Raw genomic sequence first — 23,771 nt, 5'->3', positions numbered from 1 at the left:
AACTAGCCTCAAATTACCAACTTTTTTTTTTCTCTAAAGGGCTTTGTTGGGGTTGGAAATATACTTCATCCATACAACACTTACCTAACATGAGCAAGACCTGGATTCGATCCTAGCACTGCAAAATAATAAAGGGCCATATGTATTGCAAAATACTGATTAAAAAAAACCTTATGTTATTTGGGTATGTTTGTGTATTTCTTTAAAGAATTGTTGTATAATAAATAAAATTTCAATAATCTTAGGGAGGAATCATGAACAAATATTAGAGTTACATATCCATAAATGTAATGAAAGCAACAGTGAATACGTGTGTGTGTGTGTGTGTGTGTGTGTGTGTGTGTGTGTGTGTGTGTGTAAAAGAGAAGCAAATACAAGTAAGTGAAAGTTTCCTAACTCATTGCCAATGTATACATATGTTTTATCCTGTACACAACAGACGAGGAAGACCAGACCCTGTCAATAACAAGATTCAGGTACTCCCCTTTTATCCTCTTATAACTAATATCTCACATGGGAACATGGTGTTAGCCAAAGGATACATTTTAATGCACTGGTCAGGGTAGTCCAAGAAACTCCCAAAACACAGGTTATTTCAACTGCCCCCGGTTGTCTCCTAGGGATTGAAGATAAGTCTCTATTGCTGGAGATACAGTATCATGTACTTCAGACACAGAACCCAGACAATCCAAGTTGGTTCTGACCTGAAAGCCTCATTCCTGAGGACTAACTTTCATGATACAAGATGACACCATGCAAGTTTCCAAAGGAGAGAAGCAACTAATAGTCCTACCCAGCTATGATGCCAATAAACTAAAGAAATGACAGCATAGCATGCTATCTCAAAGGGTTCAGTGACGGCATGCATACCTCAGTGCTAGCCAACAGCTCTCTAATTAAACTTAAGATCTACTCAACAACAGGAAAACTATGCCTGGTACTAGAAGCCTAGGCAACTACCAAGGCTAGTGAAGTCATGGATCTTGGAGGAGAACCTAAAAAACACCAGTTTACTAAACCTGTATAATCCTAGCTACATTATAAATATTTATCCTTATGTCTATAGGCAAGTAGAGATCTCACCTGTCATCAAAGATACATCTCCTTGCAACAGACCATAGGCTATTACAGAAAACTACAACTGATAAAAATACAGAGAACAAGTGACCATGGAGTGCCCAGCCCCAACTGATACGTGTGCAACCCAACTCCTGTACGTAAGGTTCAGGGATCAGAGTTAAGAGGGAGTGGAAACAGAGCAAGGGCCAGAGCAACAGGAAAGAAAATTTGCTATAAGATTTCATCTCCTAGAAATGATATCCATGAAGTCTCATCAATACAGTTGCCTAAATAAGACCTGAACAAAGATGACACCAACAGATATACTAAAGGGGATAGGGGTGAACTTCATGGGGCTCCAACACTAGACAAAAAACAATTAAGGCAATTAAGAAATGATGAGAGCAGGACAAGTAGTCACCCATGGTCAAGTACCTCAAATTGGTTATTCAATACCAAGTACTGAGCCCTAAAATCATACACATACAAGTAACCTTATCCTGTCTGAGCAGAGCAGGTTGTATTTAGTAACACACACACAAACACACACACACACACACCAATTAAAGAAGTAATAGCTGTGAATTTGAGAGAAAACAAGTGGGAGAAAGTGGGAAGGGTCAATGGAAGGAAACAACTTTAAGAACAGTAGGGTAGAAAACAACCTTAATCCTAGTCAAGACACAAATCATTTCTTTAAATATAACAAAAACTTAAAGTAATTTGCATATGATAGCTATTAAGAAACAGTTGGCAATTCATTCTATAGGTCTGTCCCTATAAAGATAAGCTATCTATATAGTTTTTTATCTAAGTTATACTAAAAGGGACTCTTAGTAAGATAGGGATTTATAATCCAAAGAGAAATGACACTTTCAGGCAGGTACATTTGAAACAGAATAGAAAGAGAAATAATAAGCTTGAAATTCTGATCTGTACTTAAGATTTTTAAAAGCATATAAAGCAATTCTGTACTATGATACTCGTAGATACTAAAGTATATGGCACTGTGTAAGATTAAAAATTTGAAGATGTAGACACCGATTTGGACACTAATATAAAACCTAACAAAATTATTTCAAAGTAACAATATAATCTCTATTTTAAAAAAAAAACAGAATTGACATGGGTTTATCCTGTACACACTTAACCTGAAGAGGTTATTTAATGTGTGTTCTGTGCATGTGCACATGTTTACGTTTGTGTGTGGAAGCTGCATCTGCCTTTTTATTGTCATTGTTAATAAGGGTTTTTTAGGTCCTAAGGATCAACAATTTGGCGAGGCTAGATGGCTAGCAAGCTCCAAGGAGCTGCCTGTCTCCTTTTACTCAGTATTAGGATTACAGGCATGTGCCACCACACACAGCTTCCTTCAGGAGTACTGGAGATTTGAACTCAAGTTCTCATGTGTTCATGGCAAACACTAAAAACTGAGCCATCTCCCTAGTACTAAGACAATCTTAATTAATGCTTAACTACGAATTTTAAAAGTTAAGTAAGAAATGCAATGACTCTGTATCCTGAGGAATAAAAAAAAAAAATGGAATGAGGGGGGAAAAAGATATAGATCAAGTCAGATATATATACATATATATATAAAATTTTAAATATATATATTTAAAATTCCTTAAGTTTCTGTGTAGCATTATATAACCATTTTGGAGCTGATTTTAAAAATATGACACTGTTGTAAGTCACAATAAAATATTTTTTCAATAAAGAGCATTGTTTACTTACACAGCAAGTTAAAGTCATATTTGTGTTTAGAACTTAAACAGATGATCCATTTTAACATAATTATTAATTATCCAAATAATAAATGAGTAATGTTGTGATTTCTTAAACTCAACACCCTAAAAAGTGAGGCCCAGGTATATAATGTCTGAGAAATGAAAAGGTCTAGCCTGAAGCATTCAAAGGAAAACTGGAAAAGATGACATTCCAACTTTTTCCTTTCTTTATTCTCAATACCAACCTATTTCTTCATTTTTGTCTCCTAATGCCTACTATAAACACTTGTCATTTGGCATAAGCACATGGGTATGACATAATGAATTGAAGTCAACTGCCAGTTTCTTAGGCTAGATGTGTCAAACTGTGTTAGCTGTTAATCTTGGGTTATTTGTACTGTTTCCATTGACAAAAACTGAAAGTACCAGATTTCACTTCCCCAGCTTTAACAATGCCTCCATTCTGGTATATAAGATGACCAAAGCTATTCACACTGAACTGTGGGAGAGAAACTTTCATTCCTAGAGAGAGAATCTTTTTGTTTGCTTGCTTGCTTGTTTTAAATGCTACCATGTGAGAATAAAACACGTAGAGCTAGTTCAGTCATGTTAAGAACATGAAACAAGAAGGTTAAAAACAACAACAACAAAAACTTATAAAGGAGAAAAGAAGGAAGCAGAGAAGGATGGATGGAGGTAAGACCGAAGGAAAGAAAGATATTTGTAGAAGAGAAGGAAAAATAAGTTTATGTGGCTAAATCAACCTATAAACTGCCTAGACTTCGTATATCTGAAATAGAGGATTTAATATTTAGGCTACAGTAATTAAGTATTATTATGTGACTGAAAACCTAGGAGGCATACAACATCTGGAAAAAAAAAGCATATGTCATAAAGCCACATACATATTGGTAGGGATTGCTTATTCACTTAGAAACTTGATTCTCCCTACAAATCTTCTTTCAATTTTCATTAAATTAGTAACTGTAGCTTTTCGGAACATCATAATTTTTTTTTGTGGACTCCTATAATAAGGATAGGAGTGAGACTGTCTTTTCTCTAATTAATGTAGCAATTGTGAGTTTATGCCACGGGCCTTGAATAAAACCTCAAGAAGGTAGAGAATGTTTTCTTCCCGTAATTTATTAGAAACTGACAGAATATGATGCAATATATTGAAAATGGATAAACCACATCACAATCAGTGTCGAAAGTATTGGCGAAGGACTGGGAGCAGGATAACAAAATCTGGCTGAGATTTAATGCTAGGTGTATTATTAATAGCCTTTCTGTCCTACAAAAGGCTTCAGCAAACTACACCATGGGCCAAACATGGCCATGCCTATTTTTGTAAAGTTTTATAGGCATGCAGCCACAATCATTCATTTTAAATATTATCTACGCTGTTCTCATACTACAATAGCAAACTACCCATAGGCCTACAAAACTAAAATATTTGCATTCTATAAAGAATGCATATATACATTTTATAAGGAATTCTATATAGGGCCTTATAAAGAAAGTATCTGCCAGCCTCTGCTCTTAAGGAAAACAAGAGCAAGAAGAGTTAAGACTGCATTACCTCAGTCAGAAAGAGTGAGTCTGACCAGGGAGCATCAATGCAGTTAATACAAGTAGACGTGTTCTGAAAATACTGCTAAGAGGGGAAGTGGGAGAAAAAAACAGTAAGCCAAGTAGCCTGATGGAAAGTTAATTCAGAACAATTTTCAAAAAACAACTGTAAGTTACCAAATGCTTAACATGATCACATAAAAGACACTAAAATGTCTGTATAAAATGACAAAACTCTAGTAATGGCTATCTTGATGAATCCTTTTATAATCATTTAACCCAGCAACAACTGGTTTCTAATAATCCTGGTTTTTCTAGCAATATTGAGGCATCAGTTCAGCAGCCAAAATTCTAATTTGAGCTCTTGAAATTTAATCTGGGAATGATTTCAATTCATTATTTCAAAGATTATATGAAAATCTATAAAATAAAGTCCAATGTCAGGAATGGGTTACTACTTTTGGAGTTGTTGGCCAGCGAGGCCCCAAAGACCTCCAAATATCATAGGCTTTTGCTGCTGCTCTTAAGTTACCCTCCAGAGCTTATGGTACTGACTCTACAGTTAAAGACAACAGAACATGGAGTCATAGAAGGTGGATAGATCAAACTGATACTGACCTAGATAAACCAAGCTGATATTGACCTAGAAGCTTCATAAGGTATTATGCTCCCTACTGGAGAAAAAAAAAAAGTAATCATTAATCCTACCCCACTGTGAATCCTGTGAGCTTTGACAACAACTAGCCAGGCAAGATATTCCCACTGGTGCAATTAGGGAATGAATCCATGAGAATAACCAACCATTTTCTAATTCCATTTAAGGTCCATCCCACAAGGTGCAATTAGGGAATGAATCCATGAGAATAACCAACCATTTTCTAATTCCATTTAAGGTCCATCCCACAAGATGGAACCCATACCTAACCATGAATCTATGGTTAGATAGGTTGTAGGCTGTAGGGAACAACCTACTACTATTAACTCTGCTCAAGGGACACAATACTAAACCTACTCCTAATGACTTACCCTTGTATCCATAGATTAATGAATCTTTTTAAACCTCGGCAGAGAAATTTATTTTTCCAATAACTAGGGATTAACACAGAGCCCCACAACTGGCCAAGGCACAGAGCATAAGATTTGCATATCATTCAGCCCTAAATTAGACATCTGAAGCACACCCCTTCCTCCTAAGCCTCAGGGAGCAGAAAGATTGTAAGAGCCAGAATCAGTTGATGTATTTCCCAGCCAGAACAGAGTAGTTATACTCAGGAACTCATATCAGTAACAGAATGCACAAGCCTCCAGGAAGTTGAAGCCAGACAAAAGCCAGCATAGACAGGGGTTGGTCTCAACCCGTGATGAGAAGGTAGTTTCTAACTGATAGCAACTGGGAGAAGAAGAATTAGTTGTTTTTTGTTGTTGTTGTTTTGGGGTTTTTTTTGTATTTTTTTTTTAACAGATCTGGCTCTTGGTAGGTAGAACATGCTCTACTGGATGGCCACACACCAAATTGTGTATAACCACTGGTATTGGGCTAGATGGGCTATAAAAATAAAAAAAGAAGAAGAAGAAGAAGAAGAAGAAGAAGAAGAAGAAGAAGAAGAAGAAGAAGAAGAAGAAGAAGAAGAAGAAGAAGAAGAAGAAAGTTGGGTAGGTATGGAATTAAGGGTACATCTGGGAGGAGTTGCAGAAGGGAGGCAAATATGTATTAAAAATCAACAGAATCTATAATAAATTTATACTATTTTAGACACTGTTTTCTAAATAATATTATAACTGTGTAACACTAGCAAAGTCATATTTTAATCAAAGAAGAAATTACTATGAGTTTAGTTAGACAATAAGTAACTTTAAGATATGAAATATAAATTTCTGTATTGTAGGTGTTTATTTTAACATCTTTGAACAAATGCATGCTGTGTTTAAAACATGACAATTGGACTATTCTTGTAATTTGGAATATTTTACCAAGTAGATGAAAAAGCATGCAAACTTCTAGTAGATTTTCACCAATGTGGAAAGCAATATATCCAAAGGCTATAAAAACTTTAAAACTATGATAAGTATCACTGGATAAAATTGAGGTGCTTAATTCTATTGTTCAAGCTTCCTTTTACTATCTATATAAAATAGCTCTGGAAAAGTGTGACATCAAACTTGATAAACAAGTCTAAACAAGAAAATAAAAGCTTTCTAGGAAATCTAAAGGGAACATAAAACTGAAGCAGAAGACAAGATGTCCTTATAAACAATATATCTGCTTTAATTTAAAATGCTTCTTCATTTTAAAAAATGCTGAAGTGGGTGTGCCCTATAATCTTAGCACTCAGAAGCATGAACAGAAGGATCACTGAGGCTACCATGGACTACCTAATGAGACTCAGTTTCAGGGGGGAAGGGGATTTTATATGTATCCAACGTATATATGTACAACCATTACAAATAACTCTTCAATTTTAACAAAATAAATATTATAAAAGCAAATCTCACTGACATCTTAACAATTCACAGTTTTTGAAACTCTATAAGGAATCTTACAAATTTCCAATTCTCACGGGCTGCAACAGCACACATTTATAATCACAGCACTGAGAAGGCTGAGACAGAAGGATTGTGAATTTGAGACTAGCCTGGGCTGTGCAGTGAATTCACATCAGCTGGAATATATAGTAAGATCCTGTAGCCAAAAACAACAAAAGTTCCAATTCTCTTAAGTGTTTATAACAACAAACTAAAGATCTACGGAAATGTGATTTAATAAAAATACCAAACGAAAAATCAAAACAAAACAGAGGCACTAAAAAACCCCACAAAAACAAAACCTCTCCACTAAGCAAGGCAGCGTCCGGCACATTTACCTAATCAATAAAAGAAAGCATCAAGGCACGAAGAGGCCTCAGGTCCAGGTTTGATGACTTTATTATTTAAGGTTGTCCTGTATATTTCCCCAAATTAGCTCTTAGACAGAGAAACTGCAAACTATTAATTATGTTTGGTTTTGTATTAATCTGCATGCCTTCTGATAGGGAGAAGCTATCTCCCAATCATTATGCATTCCAATGTTTTATACATTTTTACTTTCTACTTAACTAAAGAGGTTTTTGTCTTCTCCAAAAAGGATCATCATGTATAGTGTTATGCAAAGGAACCCCAACAATCTTACTATAGAAGGCAAATCTCTCAAAAATAAACTGAAAGTGTCTACAAAAGAAACATCTGACTATAAAGTTCAGTTACCCAGAACTAGACAACTGAGCTGAACTCAGATTCCCTCATTTTTACCTGTGACCTACACAGTCCTCTCAGGCCTACTGCATACCCCTCTGCACCTTTGCCCATCATCCAGGCGTAGTCATGATTAATCCACACAACCCCACACTGCAGTTATACGTCTATGTCTGCCCAGCAGCTGTGAAAATGCTCAGTGTTCACCCAACACTCCTTCAAAGCACAATTCCTCAGAATCAGAAATTAGAAAAATCAGACACACATCAAAATGTAAATTTTTACTTAAGATCTTTTTAAGTTAAAATAAAATACATCCTACAAGTGTTTTTCAAAAATTTTCGTCATTACACTACTTATTTCCTAGCTAAAAGTATATTTTATAAGGAAGTAAAATTTTATGTATCAAATAAATGAAATGGCTTACATATTATCAGAAAGCATCATGAATGCACAGTAAAAGTTTACTGAATTATCTCTCCACAAAAGTTGCTTAAAAAATTAATTATACCTGCTTTTGGGATTCCTTAAAATTCTTTAAAATTATTGTGAATGCCAAAGAATTTGTGAATCATACTTTTAGAAACTTATCACATGAACTGAAACTTTGAATAATCTTCAATCCCAGTTAACTTATCTTAAACCTATTATGTAAATACATATTTTTAATCAAGATAACTACTATGGCATTATGCAAGAAATTTTAGTGGGAGGGGCTATAGTTTATATTTTTGCAACTCTATTATCTACCTTCATAACCTAAAAGCATGTTTCTCAAACTATTTCCATATTCAAGGTTACATTGTTATGTTGTATGCAATCTCTGGAACTCTCCAAAGTTTAGAACTTAGAAATACATATCTTATATTGTTATAAAACTAATTTGAAGCACAGGGTCCTAGAAACAATTTTAAGGAGTCCCAAAAATATACTTTGTAATCAAATAATTACTCAATCTAGCACTTCAAGGTATCTTGTATTTTGCTTTATCTGTCAAAACTCACTACAAAAATGTTAATATGCTTTCCAGTATGCTGTAACTAGCTTTACTGACAAAACTCATAGTCATTTACTATTCAAAGTTTAAATCAGTGGTCTGGTCAAAGACTTCAGAATATGTAATGACGTTTCTCTCATGCTTTACAATTACTATAGGGCACAGTAGACATGGGAAGTCTTCTGAACACAGCAACGTACCTCTTCTGCTGCCGCCTCTGAAAGCAGGCCTTCCTTCTGGGCGCAGGTAACATGAAAATAGGCTCTGCACATCCCTGCATCACAGCTAATGCAAACTCCAGTTCTAGCAAAGCGAGGATCTTCACAAAAGCTACACTCCTATGAAAATAACAGGAAAACTCTCACAGTAAAAGTATTTCTGAAGCAAAAACTATCCTCTCATGATGCATCCACTAAGTATTACCAATGCAAATAACTATAGACAAGCAAGGTCTTCTGATGAGAAAGAGGATTCTTTACACAGTTCTAATTAACCTAAATTAAACTGATATATTAGTAATAAGAATAAATAATATTATAAGAGTATTTGGGTGCTAAGCACTTAGTCTTCTAAGTACTTTACATATATTAATATATAAAATCAATTTACTATGTTGAAGAAATTTGATAATTTTTCTTGTTACATTAAAAAAAGCTGGTAGTGAACTGATGTTTTTTATATTCTTTTTCTTAATTTTAATAAAATTTATTCCAAAATTAAAGTAAAATTTATTTGATCCAACCGAGCATAACAAGGCATTCTCTGGGTCCTAAGAATAGAAACAGTATCAACTAATATGCATTTTTACAAACTTAGGTTATCTGAAATTAGTCCATATGGAAGTATCAATAAATTAGCCTTCTGGGAAACAATTATCAACAAATGATTCAAGCATGGTGACCCATACCTGATCCTTGAACTAAGGAGGAAGAGGCTGACCTGAGCTACAGTGAGACATTATCTCAAAAACACAAAAAAGCAAAACAAAACAGCTTAATAATATAATAACAAATGACTCAGTGCTAAGAGTTCCTCATATAGTGTGCTTGCTAGTAAACACCTCTGTGGTCAATCATAATTTTCAAAAGGTTATGTAAAGAAACAAATGAAATTTTCAATTTCAGTTAATCATAAAGTTTCTCTTACCTTGGCACCATATTTAGAATAGTTCATTTCTGTTAGTGTTACTGGTCGTAACTTATCAATATCTCCAAAGGCTACTCCAGGAACATATAGGGCACAAACAATGTGGACCCATCTGTAAGAAAAAAGACACAATTCTGCTATCAAATGCTTTCCTGAATTTCTCACATAGAAAATGAACATAAAATATGTTCCATCTTAAAATACTACTGAAAGTATTCTATGACCAGATGTTTTTTTTTAAAAAATCTCCATCTCAGACTCTTAATTGAAAAATACAGAACAGCTATAAAATGATAGCAGATAATTCATCACAGAAAGCATGACTGCAGTGAGCATTACTTTTCCAGAAGTAAGTCTAGTCAAAATGTAGATTCAGCAACCATAATTGCTTTTCACTTAAAATTCACTGCACTTTGGTCTTATCTGTTATTCTTAAATATTTGCATAAGACTGCTATTCAAGGGTAACAAAACATCACTTTCATATTCAAGGAAAGATATTCACATTCATTACTGTGAGCACTTTTAAAATTAAGGATTCTAATTTAAGAACTACGAAGTTATTCTGCAGTAATTAGGTTAATTGTTCTTTATTGCTACCTTTCCCCCAAAAGCTGTTGAATATCCCTACGGATATATTTTAAGAGATATATTTTAAAACAGTTTTGGTAGAAAGTTTAACTTTCTTCTCAGGATAAAGATGATGGCTGGCAAAAGGTACAAAGCAAAGTTATAATAATGCAAGGATGCCATGCTTTCATTTATCTCATCTGCTCCCTATATAACCTCTGAATTGAAATTTACAAACGCCACCTACAACTACATTGCATAAATTCTGCACAATGCTATTAACACTTTTAAAAAATGTTCAGCTTCAGCACACTGAAAAGGAAAAAGAGCTGGTTCTGATCTCTTTAAACTATTAACTGATTATGTATCTATTTGCTGGCAGCCAAACAAAATGTTGAATAGCTGTCTGATATTTAAATAGCAGATATGCATCGCTTGTGCAAGAAAAAGGATAAAAATGAGATGGCAAGTCTCTATGAACTTTTTGTATATATTGACAATGTCGCTTTATTGCAGATTAAAAGGTTCTGGTTTTATGACGTACTGAGTTTTAAAAAGACTAAGAATCATTCTATAGAGGTATTAAGAAAAAGTTATAAATCTTTAAAATTTTTATCATTTTTTTGTGAAAAAGAATCCATGGTTCTGAGATTTTCTAGATGGAACATTTTAATCCAACCTCCCAAATGCATTGTGCGGAGTTCAATATAAAGATAGCAGCATCTCAACAAGCAGCCGCTTTCTCAATTTACTCTGTGTGGTTTCTTCATGCTCTACTGAGGTATCAAATGTGGCCGTTCTCAACAGGAGTTTATCATTGATAAACCCAACAGCTGGCTGCATGCTTTGTACTGACCTTATTAACATGCATAGGAACAAGTCACACAAGTAGTGAAGATTTCTGTGTGGCTGGCACACAAATGTATCATTTTGCCCAGTCATACATATGAGGACACCAACATGAGTCCTTATTAAAATATGTATCGAAGTCACTGAAAATCACCACTAAGACATTTTGGTCCTTTGAGCACTTTTTTATTCATATGTTTTAGAATTTATGGAATTAAGCTGAAAAATCTAAACAACAAGAAAATATTCCTCGTTACTTTACCATCCATTTTGCTTGGAGCTATGATGACAGATGTTGATTGGGAAAAGGAGCAGAAAACAAATAACACAAAACCACCAAAAGACAAAGGCAGACTGTCATTATAGAATGGAAATTAAAAATGCATTTGATTATATTCACATGTTATTTATAGGCAGGCAACAACTAAGTAGTAATATACTTCTTGAATAAACTCTTACCTAACAATAGAAATTATACTAATGGAATAATTTTGAAGTACTTTTTCTGTGTAGTACCTTTTCCTCATATTTAAAAAAATATTTTAAAAATATATCTACAGCATGATACTTCTACTCCTTCATCCTAGAACCAAGGACTCAGTGTCTCCTAGGTAGAGAGCATCACATAGATAATCTGGAATTTAGATGTTTGTGAAGTGCTTACAGCAGTGTGTATGTAGCTCACTGTCTTCATGCAAGGAACATTTGCTACAAGGAAAATAAAAAGGTCTGAATGTCTCCTATGAGTGGCAAGTCGTTCTTCTCATTATGCAAATCACACTTTCAGAGGACTGATGTTTTCAAACATAGCAGGTCTAGTAGAAGAAAGCAGTGAGGTTTAAGAAATTCAGTGCTCTCTTACTTCTGCTGTATCATAATGCTTACTGACGAGAAAAAAAGACCAATGAGTCAGAGCCATACTGCCATACTCCAAATACACAGGAGGACAGCCTACAAAGGCTGCAAAGAAGGAAGACAGAGGCTGCTCTTCCTTCCACAACGGCCACTGAGTCTCTCTTTAGGGTATGTGCCTTGCTTTGCTTTGTTAAATATCTGTTTAAACTGGAATCAGGAAGAAAAAGAGGGGGGGAATAGAAATATTTTATATTTTACAAAATTGGGTCTACATGATTACTCAGAGCAAAATCTTCTCAAGAAATGAAATAAAAATTTAATTTTTATCTCAAGAATTACACAGCTATTTTCTCACATTAAATCATTTTCCACGTAGAAATTATGGCTCACATCAGTAAAGGAGAAAGTCTAGTTAAACCCATGTGATAAACCAATTTCAAAGCTTTTTTAGCCTGTCCATATACTACTCCTGCTTTTCCCCTGCATTCCACATGAAGATAAGAATACTAAAGGACTTGTCCAATTTTGATGACTTCTTCTCTTTCTTGGTCTTAAATCAAACTGGCATTACATGCTGCAAAACACATAAATGCCCAAAATATCTATTCTGGCCTCCCTTGGAATATGGACATGAAAAATCCAAGTGTTTAAACAGTCTATTCCAGAACTGCACTTCTCTGCCATGGAGTACCTAACCTATATATGTGCTATGCACAGTAGCTAATGTAAGTCTTTCCTAGTAAACCTCAATGCTAAAGTGCTTTCTTTTGTCTTCTTTTAGAAAACATTACATGCTACTTTGCAGAGTCTGACAGCACAAATGGACAGTTTGTCAAAACAACTTTCAAATTAACAGGAAAACCAAGTAAGGCAAATTCTCTTTCTCAAAAGGAAGCGGAGTTGTTTGTGTTTTTTGTTTATTTGTTTGTTTCGTTTTTTATTCTTTATTCAAAATGGCCTTAGCTCACCATGACTGACTACTCAAAGTTCAATATTCAAGATCAGAAATTACCAAATAGCATGTACACAGCAGCGGCTGCTCAGAAGAAAGCACTCATAGCAGCAGCATTGATAGCAAGACGACATTTATTGTCCACCAACTACGTCAGAACTGTCTTACATGAATTGTGTCATTTAAACTTCTCAAAGGTACTATGAAACTAAGGCATAATAACAAGGCTAAGGAACTCACCTAAAGTCATGGTAGAATAAAAACAAAACAAACAAACAAAATGAATCTAAACAAGGGCAAAATACTTTAAAAGCACACACCTATTAATACTAAATCCACAGTTATAGGCCATAGTTAAAAATGCCACGTATACAATACAAATAAGTTCTAGCCTATATAGCAAAGCACTTACTATTATTTTCATTTCTTTTCTTAGGTGATGAGGGATCTGGATCCTCAGCACAGAGGGTTCCCTAAGATCCTATGGCAGATTCTATGCTATCTTAGCAATCTACTGAGGCTCTATTTCTCAAGGGTCTGGCTACTAATTGAGACAAAGTGAAAAAAATATTTTTCCTAATTTTACTAAAGTAAAATGTATTATATCTAAGTCTAGATTTTATTTGTGGACCATGCCCTAAGTTTTCAGTGTTAAAAATGATGAAAAATTATGTTGTTTGGTAGTTCTTGCTGCTATTACTAAAATATTAAGCATTCTTAATGAAACCATTCTAGGTGACAGAGAGATGGTTCAGCAGTTAAGCACACATTGCTCTTGCAAAGACCCATGTTTGGATTCTAACACCCACAGCAGGCAGCTCACAAGCACCTATAACTCCAGCTCCAAGGGATCTGAAACCTCTTCTGGACTCTGCAGGCACTGCATTCATGTGCACATACCTACACAGACACAGACATACCCACTTAAATTCAAATAATAAAAAAGCAAAATTTAAAAATTCTAATGCCTTATTTGTCAAAATAAAAACCTTAAAAATATGAGTGCCGCATGTTTTTAAGGTTTTCTTATTGGCAGCATTGAGGTGGGTAATCTTCAAGACACACAAGACTGGGAATAACTTATACACTATAGTCAACTACCCCTAGTCTCGTAAGGAAAAACCAACATAAATGATGTCAACACTTTTAGAATGATAACTGTTCAAATACAGCAGTGACCGTGAGTGTGATTACAGTGAAAAGACCACAGGTCTTTGTGTGAAGTATCAGTGATTTGTCTCTCAGCTTCACAGGCATGCTTTAACATGTACTCTGCAATGAGAGACAGATTTCCCTCCACATTTGTCATTTAGTGAATGTGATTTTGTTATCACTATAGCTGGGTACTAGAACTCAACAGAACAGAGGACAGCAGAAGGGTGAGTTTCTCAACAGGACAGACAGGGTACATCTGCTACAGTAGAGCCACAAGCTTAGTCCCTGCCTCCTCACAACCCTGGCCCAACCTTCAGATTACTTTTCACCGCCCTCTCAATAAACACAGCATATGTAATAGGCTTCAAAAGAGAGCTGCAGTCCCCCCTGCAAACTTGTGGTCAGTCATCTACTTTCAAGATCTGAAGACTGACAGATAAAGCAGAAAACTAGGCTACAACTAGTTCTTGTGACAAAGCCCAAACCCCAATGTTGGGAAAGAGGTCATTCCTTTAATTTTGGCCTTCCTTAATCTATGTCATGCCTAGGATTTCCTTCAGAAGTTAATTTAAAACTTCCATGTACTTTTAGGGCATAATTTTAATAATTCTTAATATTAACTTCCTCCATTTTTAATCACTGTATACTATACTCCTGAAGTGGAGAGATCTGGGTTCAAATTTCTCTATTTACCAGACTGTGGTCTTGAGTCTGGTAATATGATTTAAATGATGTGAGCCTTGGGCATTATCTTTATAATGTGAGGAACTACCACTGCTTCTTCACAGGATCCTTAAGTAATAACGATGAAGAGTAAAAAAAAACAACTCCAAGTACTGGAGAGATGATTTTTCTTAGTCCCTCATCGATCTATCGCCTACTGGCCAACGCAGTCCTTTGTACCAAGAAGATGGGAAGAAAAGCGTGTGACTCAAAAGTCATAATGGAAGAAAAGGGAGCTCCAAAGCAGGCATGTTATGAAGCAGGCATATGAACACAACATAATGGGGACATCAACCTTCCAGCATCTGTCTCCTTGAAAATTCCATCCTGATTAGGACATAGCTCACAGCTAGGAGAAACACCACATTTACAGGCATCACAAAACCAAGGCTCGGTGGAGTTTTCAGAAGCCGAACTCATAATAGAGTCACTCTCCCCATCAACTCCATAACAACCTAAAAAAAGAAAAGAATAGTTATGATTTAATAGGGCTTATTTTTTAAACTCACTTTTGTAAAATCAAAAAAGAAACAGAAAAACACTGAAAAAAGCAATGACTGATAAGACTGACATAAAAACAGGAGTAAAGTAGTTCTGTAAACATACTTTTCTCCTTATAGCTATGACTTACATAATCTATTTCAAATAAAAATTGTTAGCCTAATGCTATTCAAAAGTATTATAACAGCACATTTCAATATACTCAAAGTCTTAGAAGAGAGTGCCAAAGAAATCATTTTAAAGAGATTAAATTAGCACACAAGCAAAGGGATCAAAACGTATTCATTTCTTATATTTTTGGTTGTGAGCCTAGCCTTTAACGGCTGAGCCATCTCTCCAGCCCCGTATTCATTTCTTTAGTATTAAATTTCAGTCAGCAATCACCATCTTCATTGCTTATGTGTAAGTATGATTTTGCAATACAAAATCATAAACTTAAAGGACATATAATTTTCTTGTTGGTGCAGTTACTGTTACCTATAAAAGAGCAATAGCTAAAATCTATTCAAAGAAACATCATAAAAGAAAACAATAAAAATAAATCTATTTTCTCAATAAGCAATCTAATACTACAGAGAGGGAAATCTTTTACAAAATAATGTTCTTTTAAGCAAAGTATTTCAAACCAGATGAAATCTGTATTCAAAGTAGACAATTAACATGGTAAGAAAGGCCCCAAGAGGCTATCGAATTTACTAACTTCATTCAGTAAAATCAGGACAAATCACAGCAGTTCACATGTTTAACACAGTTTCAATTCTGTTCTAAAAATACACGCTATGCAAAGCAAACATCTGTAGAGTTCTAAAACACCTACAAATATCCACGGCAATGGATTCTGAGCTTCATTTCCAGACAGTCTTCCTCTGTAACCCAGAACACTGGTACTCTTCCAGTCCCAGAACAGCTTGTCCCTGAAAACTGACACACACTGTGTCTTCACAGAGTTTTAAATTTGCCATCTGACCTGCCATGTCCTTGTATTTTCTGTCATAAATATAATTAAAATAATATAATATAATTAAAAATACAATTTTACTGAGCTCTAAATCAAAATTCTGGGACTTTATACCACCTTTAATTCAATCCAATTAATGACTAGACATATTTTAAAATATGTGTTTCTTTCACTCAAAACATAAGCATAAAAAAACTATTCTTGCCAGGCGGTGGTGGCGCACGCCTTTAATCCCAGCACTCAGGAGGCAGAGGCAGGTGGATCTCTGTGAGTTTGAGGCCAGCCTGGTATACAAAGCGAGTTCTAGGAAAGGCACAAAGCTACACAGAGAAATTCTGTCGGGGGGGGGGGGGGGACTATTCTTTCACCTGGGAAAATGTTAAATTTGAAAAATTTACACGCAAAAACTCATGTCATGTATGTTAACTATTTTCAAGTGGTTTTTTTTTTTTTTTTTCCCCTCCTGGAGCTGAGGATCGAACTCAGGGCCTTCTGCCACTGAGCTAAATCCCAAACCCCATTTTCAAGTGTTAAAAACATGTTTAAAAAAAAACCATATTTAAGGAAAATACTATATAAAAATGTTTGCCTTGAATTTTACAAACATATAGATGATCCAAATTAATAGAATTCAGATTTTTTTTTTTTCCCAAGACAGGGTTTCTCTGTGTAGCTTTGGTGCCTTTCCTGGAACTCATTCTGTAGCCCAGGCTGGCCTCGAACTCACAGAGATTCGCCTGCCTCTGCCTCCTGAGTGCTGGGATTAAAGGCGTGCGCCACCACCGCCCAGCTAGAATTCAGATTTCTAAAAAGAGACCAAACGATGCATATTCTTCTACCTTCTAGCTTTGCACAAACAGAATCTTTGAGAGTTGGCAATTCTGTTAATAATGCGTATTATTTACCAACATTTAGCATATCTCTTGATATTTAAAAGAAGAAAACAAAAACATAAGTTGCCACAATAATCTGTATTTAAAAACCTGCATTTTACAACAAAATCCACATTCCTCCAAAATATTTTAAATGAATAACATTGTTCACATAACATGGGTTACATGAGGACTTGTGTTCCAATGCCCATCTTGAAAAAAGCTGGGTCTTTCAGCACATGTCTATGATTCCAGCACCGAGAAGGAGGTGGACACAGGAAGATCTCTTGAGCTCACTGGCCAGCCAATCTAGCTGAATCAGTGAACTCCTGACTGAGAAACCTGTCTCTGGAAAATCAGGTGGATAGTGATTAAGAAAGACCCCCAGCATTAATCCTGGCCTCTATGCAAATATACTGTCCTTTCCACTTATACCCAAACCACAAAAGTAGTAATCTACTACTATTATTCTGCTAAATGAACATGCAATCAAAGGGCTCCATATGTCATATTGCTATACTCACAGATCACCTCATCAGACAAGCTTCTTTTCACAGTAGACAGTAATTAACAGAGAGAGCCACAACTGCTCAATGTGCAGATAAGAGAATTTGGAATGCTTAGTGCTAAATGAATGTCTATACACACACACACACACACACACACACACACACACACACACACACACACACACACACACACACACACACACACCCCTTAAGGCTCAGAGATCTATGGGGAAGAGAAAAGTAGATTGTAAGAGTCAGCGGTGGTGCATGGCTTCAAAGAAATAGTATTTCCCAGACACAACAGAGCAGATACACACATAACTCAGAGACTGTGACAGCATGCTTAAGACTTGCACAAGCTCTAGCAAGAAAAATCTCAGCATGAAGCAGGAGAAATGGGACCAAGTCCCACCCCCACTCAAGAAGCTTATTTGCAATGAAGAGCTGCTGGGAGAGAGCAATCAGTTTTCTCCAATGGAGTGACACTGGGTATATTAATCACACTCCATGGCAGGTTCTAAGTTCAGTAGTCAGCAAACACAAACTTGACTCCATTGTGTTGTTATTTTTTTAAGAAAAGGACTAACATGAAGTTGGATAAGCAGGGAGATTGGAGAGAATCCAAGGAGTTGGGAAAGGGGAAAGAGTATGATCAGGTTATATTATACAAAATCCTCAAAGAAAAAAATCATTATTTTAAAAAGGTTAAAATAAAAATGAAAACCACAAATAGTTGCAATACCTTGTTCAGAGCAACAAAATGTTACAAGTTTAAAAAAATGAAAAAAGTCTTTAATACAGCAAGTCAGTAGCTCATGCTGCTGAAAAAAAATTTTAAAACTTGAAATAAAAATTTTAAAACTGTGAGAAAATTTGACACAAATTTAAAATCCAATCAACAGGGGGAGAAGGGAGGAAAGCAAAGGAAAATCAAACATTTAAGAATTTTTTCCAGAATATGAAGAAAAAGGAGGGGAACATTCAGTTTCCAACACCATGTGTAATGTGATGGCTATTCTTGGGTTGTCAACTTGACTACATCTGGAATTAACTAAAACCCAAGTGGTTGGTACATCCACTGTGAAGGAATTTTTTTTTTTTTGATTGAATCATTTAAGGTGGAAAGATCCATCCTAAATTCAGATCTTTAGAGGTAGGAAGATCCACCTTTAATCTGGGCCACACCTTCTGGTGGCAGCCTACATAAAAAACATGGAAGAAGAAAGCACTTGCTCTTTGCCTGATTGCCCTTGCTCTAACTGGCAAATTCATTACTTCCCTGGTATTAGAGCCTACATCTTTGGAATACAGAATATACTGAAGATTAGCTAAGACATCCAGCCTGTGGACTGAACAACTACTACATTTTTGGACTTTTGGTCCGGAGACAGCCATTGCTGCACTAGCAGGACCTCAATCTATAAGCCTCTCTAATAACTCCTATTATATATATTCATTCTGTGGTGGTCTGAGTGAGAATGCCCCCCAAAGTCTCCTATATTTGCATGCTTAGTTCCTAGTTGATGAACTGTTTGGAAGGATAAGGAGGTATGGCCTTGTTGGAGGAAATGTGTTGCTGGGGGTGGGCTTTGAGTTTACAAAAGCCCAGGCCAGGCCCTTGACTCTCTTCCTACCGCCTGTGGATTACATGTAGTGCTCAGCAACTTCTCCAGTACCATATCTACCTGCATGCCACCATGGAGTAAGTTCTCTTCCACTAACATGTGGATCCCAGAGATCAAACTCAGGATGTCAGGTTTATGGAAGGCACCTATACCAACTGTGCTGCCTTGCTGGCCCTGTACAACACATTAAAACAAAACAAAACAGTGAACTACTGAGGAAATCAGAACATAGAACTACAAGTCCTTGAAACAAAGGGAAACATAGCAAACCAAGATATATGGAATACAGCAAATGGTTATCTTCAGTTCTTAGAAAAGAAACCAAACCATGCCAAACACTTAATTAGTAGAAACAAACAATAAAAAACAAAACAAAAATAAATCAGGTCTAAAAGAACAATAGAAAGAAAGGATAGATGAAATGGCAAGTTGCGTTTCACTGAGGATTAGATAAATTTACAGTGTACACTCACAAGGAGAGGGAGGCAAATTACATCTGACAACATAGAAATCCATAGCAGCACTACGGACTGTTTTGAAAAAATATATACTATAATATATAAGTATAATAAATAATATATAAAAAATAAAATAAACATAATAAATAAAATTCAGAAGAAACTGGCAGATTTCTGGAACCATCTAAATGCCAAAATTGAACCAAAATATAAAAGTACTGAACAGCCTAACAAAGAATGAAATTAAGTCAATAATACCAAGTCTCATAATGCTGGGGAGACAGTCCAGCCAATCAAGTGCATGCACAGCAAGGCTGGGGACCTGAGTACAGGCTCCAGCACCAGGAATAGCAAGCAGATCCTTCTGCAATCCCCACATTGGAAAGGCACAAACAGGAGGATCCCTGGGGCTTGCTGGCCATCCTGTCTAACTGAATTGATGAGCTCCAGGTTCAGTGAGAAAGAGACCCTGGATTTAAAATAATTGGAAAGGACTGGAGAAAGATATTCAGGGTAGATCTCTGGCCTCCACACACACACAAAGTATGTATGTGCAACTGACATAAACACATGTGTATATACACACACAAACTCAAGCACACACAATAACAACAATAGTCTTCCAAAAAAGAAAAGACTAGGACTAGATGGTATCACTGATGAATTTTATCATACTTTGAAATAGCACGATGTTTCTCAAACTATTCCATAAAATTGAAAGAAAGGGAGAGAACTCTTCCACATTTGTTATATTTTTGAATACTTTATTTGTAAAATTTGCTTTATTATAATGAACTCACAAATAAAAATACCAGCCATTTTATGAGAACACAATTAACTTGAAACTAAAACCTGACAGGATCACAGCACAAAAAAGAAAGGAAGGAAGGAAGGAAGGAAGGAAGGAAGGAAGGAAGGAAGGAAGGAAGGAAAGAGAAAGAAAAAAGAGAAGAAAAGGAAGGGTGGGGGGAGAAAACTGCAGCCCAACATACCTAAACACTATCCTCAACAAAGTATTAGAAAATCAAACTGAAGAGCATATAAAAACTCATACACCGTAATCAAGCTGGTTTCAACCCAGGTATGATTCATTATATGCAAATAAATATCAGTCAACTTAAGAAAATGAAAAATATCATAAAATCATTCCAACAGGTGTAGAAAAAAAAACTTGATGAATATTCTTTCATGACAAAAGCTCTGAACAAATTAGCTATACAAGGATCAAAGTCAGTATGATAAAGGCTACGTATAACCAACCCACAGCTAGCACTACAATGAATGGGGAAAAAACCTGAAAACTATTTCCTCTAAGATCAAGAATAAATGAAAGTGTCTAATCTCACTGCTTTTATTCAACAAAGTGCTACAATATGTAGGAAAAATAATTATGCATGAAAAAGAAAGAAAAGTTATACAAACAGAAAAATAGAGAATAAAATTTTCCCTGTTTTATATGATATATAAAATATATCACTCTATATAAAAGTATCTACAGATATCAACAATGACTATTAGAATGAACAAATTCCATTAAAAAAAAAAACAGAATGCAGAATGAAAATACAAAGATCAGTAGCTTTTCTACAGACCAGTAACGAATTCTGTGCAGTAGAAATCATGGCATGTCATACCCAAAGTGAACTACAGAATCAGTACAATCCTCATCAAATTCTAATGACATTCTTGAAAGACTTACAAAAATCAATTCTGAGATTCATATGGAATTATAAAAGTCCCCAAACAGCCATGGCAACCTTAAGTATAAAGATTATAGCTGGGGCATCACAATATCTGATTTCAAAATATATATGAGGGTCATAATTATGGAAACAGCATGATATTGACCTAAAAGCAGACACAAAGATCCAGAAGGAAGATATGAGAGAATCCTTCTATACAACTACACCCAACTAATTCTCCACATATTTCAATAGCATACAATAGAAGAAAAACAGCATCCTTTAATAAATGCTGCTGGGAGACAGGATATAAATATGCATGCAGAAAACAAGACTCCTACTTCTCAGTTCAAAACAAAACAAAAGCCTAAATGCAAAACCCAGGACTAAAAACTAGGAGAGGAAAATATAATGAAAACACTTTAAGATAGTGATACAATGATTTTTCTGGATCAGAGGATGCAAGAATGAGAATGAGAATGGCCTCCACAGCCTCATTCATTTGAATGCTTGATCCACAGCTGGTGAAACTGTCTGGGAAGGATTAGGAGACATGACCTTGTTAAAAGAGGTGTAGCCTTGCTGAAGGAGGTGCATCACAGAGGGTAGGCTCTGAGGTTTAAAGTCGAAGCCATTCCCAGTTAGTGCACACTTTTTACTTCTCCACCAATCCCCCAACTCTGCCTTGTGCCTGTGGGTCAGATGAAAGTTCTCACTGCTCCAGAGTCACGCCTGCTCACTGTTATGCTTTCTTCCACAACAGTCACGAACTCTAGTACCCTCTGCAACTATAAACCTCAAATTAAATGCTTTCATTTATAATTTGCCTTGGTCATGGTACCTCTACACAGCAACAGAAAAATAACTAAGACTGAGTCCAATAGCGCTAAAAGCAAAAACTAACAAGGGATTACATCAAAGTAAATGTTCCTGACACAAAAGAAACTATTGAAACAGAGCACAGAAACTTTCAACAGAAAGGGAGAAAATATTTGCCAAGTTTTCATCTGACAGAGGTCTAATATCTATAATATAAAAAAGAATTCAGCAACCAAAATCCAAGTGATCCAACTAAAAAATATAGGAAAATAGAAACTTCTCAAAAGAAGAAATACAAATAGCCAATATATGAAAGGAATGTTTTGTCTTATGAACCATGGCAAAATGCAAATCAAACCTACAATAAGGTATCACCTTATCCCAGTTAAAATAGCAATTATAAAAATGTAAAATAAAGCCAGGTGGTGGTGGCACACACCTTTAATCCTAGATTCAGGAGGCAGAGGCAGGCAGATCTCTGTAAGTTCGAGGCCAGCCTAGTCTACAAAGTGAATTCCAGACAGCAACTCAGAGAAACTCTGTCTCAAAAATAAAAATGAAAAACCAAACAAACAAAAAGTAAAACAAATACTGTGGGGATGTGGGAAAAATAAAACAACTCTACACTGTTGATATGGAGAGCCCTTAAAAACTAAAAGTAGACCTATCATATAATCCAGTTACCCACCTTCTATCTATACATCCAAAGACTATGAGGTCAGCATCAAAAGAGTTATTTGCACTCCAAGTTTACTAAAGCACTAGTCACAATACCTAATATATAGTCTGCATAGGTACCTGTCAATAAATGAACAGAAAAAGAAACCTTTATAATTAATCTATGAAGAAAATGTTACAAAAGTCTTTAAATGTAATGGAAATGAAAGATACCATATTCAACGAAATAAGCCAAATACAGAAAGACCATATTCTCTTAACGTTATGTGGAAACTTAAAAGAAATTGGACTGAAAGTAGAAGAGGAATTTACAGGAATTGAGAAGGGTACCAAGGGCAGAAAGCAGAAGAAATAAGCATAATCAATGAGTATTTCTGCATATCTGAAAACACCATAGTGAATACTCTTAATTTGTACAAGTCATAAGTGTTAGTAATAAATAAATACAATGAAGAAAGATTACACAGCATTTCAAATTGTTCTATTAGGATATTCAAACATAGTACCAATTAATTAATTATACAACATGAAGATTTACTCAAGAGACGAGAACTACAGTTCTCCTTTTACAAGTCAAATAGTAGCTAGCTCTCAAAAACATTTAAAACTACCAGTTGAGGTGCAGTAAATGCTTTCTTGTCTCTCTCTTCCTTCTGTGAAAACAGGAATGTGACTAGGAAGCATGCACTCGGAGAACATGGGTCACACTGATAACAACTACACAGGATTTCAAATCACCTTGCACTACCTATATTAATGAACTGAGGTGGGGAGACACACCCTAAAGGTACCCTCAAAGTGGTCAGTAGCACTCCATGGGCTAGGGACCTGGAC

The 23,771-nt window shown here is 35.5% G+C and overlaps 1 protein-coding gene across 4 annotated transcripts in view; it reads right to left on the bottom strand.

Moving 5' to 3' along the window:
* The window catches only part of Phf14 (PHD finger protein 14), a 164,378-nt gene that overhangs the window by 97,400 nt on the left and 43,207 nt on the right, over positions 1–23,771 (bottom strand). For all 4 annotated transcript variants that reach the window (XM_052721042.1, XM_052721044.1, XM_052721041.1 and 1 more), the window contains 3 exons: positions 15,131–15,290; positions 9,733–9,844; positions 8,787–8,924 (listed from right to left, as the gene is read on the bottom strand). In XM_052721042.1, the coding sequence (XP_052577002.1) occupies positions 8,787–8,924; positions 9,733–9,844; positions 15,131–15,290 (410 nt within the window). The remainder of the gene's footprint in view (positions 1–8,786; positions 8,925–9,732; positions 9,845–15,130; positions 15,291–23,771) is intronic.

Source organism: Peromyscus californicus, unplaced genomic scaffold, assembly GCF_007827085.1.
Source record: "Peromyscus californicus insignis strain IS unplaced genomic scaffold, ASM782708v3 Scaffold_6__1_contigs__length_162567912, whole genome shotgun sequence".
Lineage (NCBI taxonomy): Eukaryota > Metazoa > Chordata > Mammalia > Rodentia > Cricetidae > Peromyscus > Peromyscus californicus.
This window is presented reverse-complemented; position numbering and strand designations above follow the sequence as displayed.